We start from the raw sequence: 5,532 nt of genomic DNA, 5'->3' as shown, positions 1-5,532 counted from the left end.
TGGTAGGAGTAAGTATTTCCAGCTTACAAAAATCTTAAGGGATGTGTGTGCCTGATATCATAAAACTAGGAGCTATAAATTCACTAGCCTTCCCACCTCAACACATTCTTGTTTGATTGGAATCAGTAGAGTGAAAACAATGAGGAAAACTAAGAATGAAGAAAAGTAACCTATATGGCTCAAATCTCAGGATGTAGAAGGTACTCAATGAATGTTGGCTAGACAGTGGTCTTATTCAACAATACTGAACTGCATCATTGGCCAAGGACCAACAGATTTACTCTTTTAGAAAGACCCTCTAAATAGATTCACCATCACTCACTCTTTCATCATTAGAAATTAAGAAATATCAGCAAGGAGGCTGACAGTGTAAAGATTTGTAATGCTAGGCAAAGAATAAAAAGCAGAACAGGAAGATCTGATAAGTTCAAATTGGTGGAGGAAGGGGAAGAAAGCATTCAGGCTAGCTGTTTGCCAAGACAGTTCTTCTAGGGCACATATTTGCTTCAACAGGAAGTATTATCAACCCACAGCTCAAGATCGAATTCCCCCACTGCTGAGGCTTCATGTTTCGGTACCATGAGGGGCAGGTATTTTGCATTTCATTCAGGTAGGTAGAATTGTGAGAATCTTCCACTAAAACCATTTTAGTGCTCTCTATGCCTTTGAAGAAATGTCTTTTTCCTCTGCTTGATTCACAGCTTATTCTTGCACTATTCTCCAGAAGGATAATAACAAAAAAGGACTTTTTTTTCAAGAAGGAAGTGGTTTGAATTTGCAGCCAAGGGAAAATGTGGGGCTTATTTGGGGATTTCTCAATTTATGATTTATATATTTTTGTTATTATTACCTATAAATAATTTTGTTCTTAGAATAAATCATGTGAAATAATATGGTACGTGGAATTTGCCTCCAAATTATCCAGTGGGGAAGGGACTGAATAAAGTTGTAGATGAAATAAAAGTGACCATAAGTTTATGATTATTGTAGCAGGGTGATAATACTCATAGGTTCAGTTGGCTGTTTTTCCACATTTAACTATGTTTGAAATTTTCTATTAAACTGAAAAAATTTTAAAATAAAGATCAAGTTGCACAAAGTCACAGAGCCAGTGAGTGTCAGAGCTAAAATTCAAATTTAATCATGTTCAGGGGTGCCTGGGTGGCAGAGNAGATCAAGTTGCACAAAGTCACAGAGCCAGTGAGTGTCAGAGCTAAAATTCAAATTTAATCATGTTCAGGGGTGCCTGGGTGGCAGAGCGGTTAAGCGTCTGCCTTCGGCTCAGGGCGTGATCCCGGCATTGTGGGATCGAGCCGCACATCAGGCTCCTCCGCTATGAGCCTGCTCCTTCCTCTCCCACTCCCCCTGCTTGTGTTCCCTCTCTCGCTGGCTGTCTCTATCTCTGTCGAATAAATAAATAAAATATTTTTTTTAAAAATTAATCATGTTCAACTCCAAGACCAGTGGTGTAATCTCAGGCCACNCTCTCCCACTCCCCCTGCTTGTGTTCCTCTCTCGCTGGCTGTCTCTATCTCTGTCGAATAAATAAATAAAATATTTTTTTTAATTAATCATGTTCAACTCCAAGACCAGTGGTGTAATCTCAGGCCAGCCTGAAAGTGAAAATGGATTTAAGCCACTTCAAAAGAAGAAAGACCCTGAGTGTACAGAACTAGTATTAGTATCTGAATAAAGACAGGCTGATCTGAAATTTTCCTCATAAGATGTATGTCATAAAATGGATGGGAAAAGATGTTCTATTACTTTCCATCTGTGTAGATCTTGATCCCTGTACTAAAAGCCTGCCCCTATCAATTCCACAGGAGACTTCTGGAAGATAAAAGGGAGAGAGAACATGTGCCCCCTAGGTCCTGTGGGAAAGTCTAGGAGCCTGTCCAGAAGGAAACACTGGGTTGCTCCAGAAACCATGGGGCCATAGGGGAGAGTCGTCTTAACCAGGTGGTAGTAGCTATTTCTGTGGGTGGTTTGGATTTCATTCCTCAGTCATATTTACCTTCTCTCTCTGCTCTAGGACTTTGTGTCCTGCTATTATCACTGGGAACTATTGCCCAGAAGAGGAGAGGTGAGTATGTGTAACAAACCCCATCCATCACCTGAAGCTGAGGAAAGGGACTTCACACTAGCAAGGGCATTTTCTTGGGAACAGTCTTCTTAGGCTTTGAGAATTTGACCCTGATTCTCCCCCAAACTTCCAGTCCATTACTAAGGATGATTCCTTGTATGAAGACAGGCATAGCTTCCTTCTCTTCCTTCCATCTCCTCGTTCCCATCTGGGAGTTTGCATCTTCTGAGGGCCTTCAAACCCATGTATCCATTCTCCACAGCTGCCTGTGCTCGATGCCCACGGAATGCCCACTGTACCAATGCCACTTCCTGCCGCTGTGATCCTGGATTCACTTCTCTGTCTGGAAAGGTCATCTTTAGCAACCCCTCGGAGATCTGTACAGGTAAAGAGTCTGAGAGACAGTAGAGGGGGTCATGGTAGAGGGGTCACCTGGGGATATCCAGATTCCTCAGCCCTTGAAGCAATACTGAAGTTCTTTGCCAAGGGCAGGAGAGGAATGCCAAGAGATGGGCAATCATGTCTCATGGTCAAGGAGTACAGTGTTAAAAGTTTAGGATTTGGAGCTGGACTATCTGAATTCCAGCTGCGTGAATCCAAGCAAATTATTTCATCTCCCGGTGCCTCAATCTCCTTATCTGTACATCAGGGATAATGATATCAAACCATTTAGCTATTATGTGCTTTAAATCAATGAATACATATAAATGGAATCCATACAAACAGAAAGCAAATTGATGGTCACCAGTTGCTGGGGGAGGGAAGAATGGGGAGTGACTACTTAATTGGGTAAGGGGCTTTCTTTTTTTTAATTACGTTTTTAATTTTAATTCCAGTATAGTTAACATACAGTGTTATATTAGTTTCTGGAGTACAAGGTAGTGATTCAACAATTCTCAGTGATTCACAATTACTCAGTGCTCATCATGAGAACTGTACTCTTAATCCCCTTCAAGCCCCTAAGGGGGTTTTCTTTTGGAGTGACAAAAATGTTCTGGAACTAGAGACAGGTGGTGGTTGCCCAACATTGTGAATGTAATAAATGCCAGTGAGTTGTTCACTTTAAAACAGTTGTTTTTTTTCTATATCCTTTTTTGACTTAAATTCAATTAGCCAACCTATGGTACATCATTAGTTTCAGCTGTAGTGTTCTTATGCGAATGTTACCTCAATCAAAAAATACATAAATGATGAATTAATATATGTAAAACACAGTGCATTGCACTTGATAAGAAGCCAATACATTTTGCAAAAACAGCAAAATGTAGTTGTTGTTGTTGTTGTTGGCTGTTAATTGGTCAAAAACAGAGGCAGCATGTTGANCTCCCCCTGCTTGTGTTCCCTCTCTCGCTGGCTGTCTCTATCTCTGTCAAATAAATAAATAAAATCTTTAAAAAAAAAAAAATACATAAATGATGAATTAATATATGTAAAACACAGTGCATTGCACTTGATAAGAAGCCAATACATTTTGCAAAAACAGCAAAATGTAGTTGTTGTTGTTGTTGTTGGCTGTTAATTGGTCAAAAACAGAGGCAGCATGTTGAAGGAGGTGGTCAGGGTGGGCCATGCAGCCATCAGAGATTTGGAATGTTCTACCAATCCTAGCACTAACTTGCCGGGAACTCCCTATAATCTCAGTTCCTCCGTCCAAAAATACTCACATGCAACCTCATGCCAAGATGGCCATTTGCCATTTGTAAAACACTATTTCCAAAGTTAAAATTAATTTAAACTACCTAACAACCAGACGAGTGGATACTGTCATTATCCCTGATTTATAGGTAAGGGAACTGAGACTTGGAGAGGTGGTTTGCTCACATTCACACAGCTGGTCATACAGCTGGAATTTAGATAGAGATAATCTGAAGTCCACAAATCTCTCAAACAAACACTGTCCCTGGAGAAGTTCAGATCAGCCCCTTGAGAAAGTCAATGTTGGAGCCATCTTGTAAATAAGGAAACTGAGCCTGCAGAGGGGAAGCCATTTGTCCAAAGTCACACAGCTAAGAAGTGGAAGAATCTGGACCCATGGTTCAAACTCTAGTATTCCGATGTCTGTCCAGGTCGTCATGAGTTTGATAAAATATGAAATGTTCCTACTGTGGAATATCTATAGGCATTAAAATTATTTTTTATTTTGATGTGGAAAAGTAGTTGTAAGATATTCTAAAATCCTGGGAGAATTCGTATATACCAAAAGGTGTGAAAAAAAAATTTTTAAGCTGTGGTCTGACACCTTGGAAATTGATGAAAAAGTAACAGTGTTATCTTCCTAATTGGTAATGCTGGGTGACAGGTACATGTGGGATTATTATCAGTTCTCTATTATTTAAAAACTGTTGCAGTTTCAGTGGTTGGATAGTTCTATGTTCTTTGCCTTTTCTGATTTCCCAGTTTTCTCCTGTAAGCACATTATGTTGTTTGAAAAGAAAATGCAAGGGGTAAAATCATTTGAATCTGATTGCTACCAATCCTACCAGAATTTTGGGCGTTCCTAGCAGTTCCCAATTATGTTCCAGATATCAACGAGTGTGGCCCACCTCTATATGTGTCTTGTGGAAGCCTTGCACATTGTCACAATGTTGAGGGGAGTCACTACTGTGAATGTGCCTCTGGGCATGAGCTCCTTTCAGGGGGCACCAAATTCCAAAGTGAGAAGGAGAACACTTGTCAAGGTAAGTAGCTTCCCATACCACACATTTCTCCCACTCCCATGACCAACCTCATCCTGTCAATTTTGAGGACTGTCTTGGAACCATTATCCCTTATATCTGAGAGTCCAAGACAGAGCATGCTTGGGTCTATCAGGGGTTCATTCCTCCCATTTCTTGTTCTTGTTCAGACTTACAATGCCATGTTAAGGTATATCCAGAAGATTCTTTACTACATCATAATCAATAGTCAAAGATTAGAAACAGATGACTTCCATTAGTGGAGAACAGTTTAACATATTATGGTACCGCCATACAATGATAAGCCTCAGAGCCTTTTTATCAACTTATTTTCTCTTTGATGGACAATTCTATGAATTTTTTTAAAGATTTTATTTTTAAGTAATCTCTACATGGGACTCAAACTTACAACCTCAAGCTCGAGAGTCACATGTTCTTTCGACTGAGCCAGACTGGTGCCCCAAACAGTTCTATGAATTTTCACACACGTACACATTTGGGCTACCACCACTACATTCAGGATGGAGACCAACTAGTTCCATTATCCCAAAACACTCCTTCTTTCTGATCCTTTATAGTCACCCCACCCCTCCACCCTGGCAACCCCTAACCTACAGATGTTTTCTTTCACCTGTAACATTGTCTTTTGAAAATGTCATATGGATAGAATGATACAATGTGTAGCTTTTTGAGTCAGATTCCTTCCACTCAGTGTGACATATTTGAGGTTTTGTGTATCAATAGTTCATTTTCTTTTTTCCCCCAATTTTTTGA

At 40.0% G+C, this 5,532-nt stretch overlaps 1 protein-coding gene across 1 annotated transcript in view; it reads left to right on the top strand.

Moving 5' to 3' along the window:
- The first annotated feature begins 432 nt into the window (after positions 1–432).
- The window catches only part of LOC100484475 (adhesion G protein-coupled receptor E2), a 30,786-nt gene continuing 25,686 nt past the window's right edge, over positions 433–5,532 (top strand). The window contains exons 1-4 of the mRNA XM_034657167.1: positions 433–610; positions 2,033–2,083; positions 2,346–2,468; positions 4,606–4,761. Of these exons, the coding sequence (XP_034513058.1) occupies positions 580–610; positions 2,033–2,083; positions 2,346–2,468; positions 4,606–4,761 (361 nt within the window). The 5' untranslated portion in view covers positions 433–579. The remainder of the gene's footprint in view (positions 611–2,032; positions 2,084–2,345; positions 2,469–4,605; positions 4,762–5,532) is intronic.

Source organism: Ailuropoda melanoleuca, chromosome 4 (assembly GCF_002007445.2).
Source record: "Ailuropoda melanoleuca isolate Jingjing chromosome 4, ASM200744v2, whole genome shotgun sequence".
Taxonomy (NCBI): Eukaryota; Metazoa; Chordata; class Mammalia; order Carnivora; family Ursidae; genus Ailuropoda; species Ailuropoda melanoleuca.
This window is presented reverse-complemented; position numbering and strand designations above follow the sequence as displayed.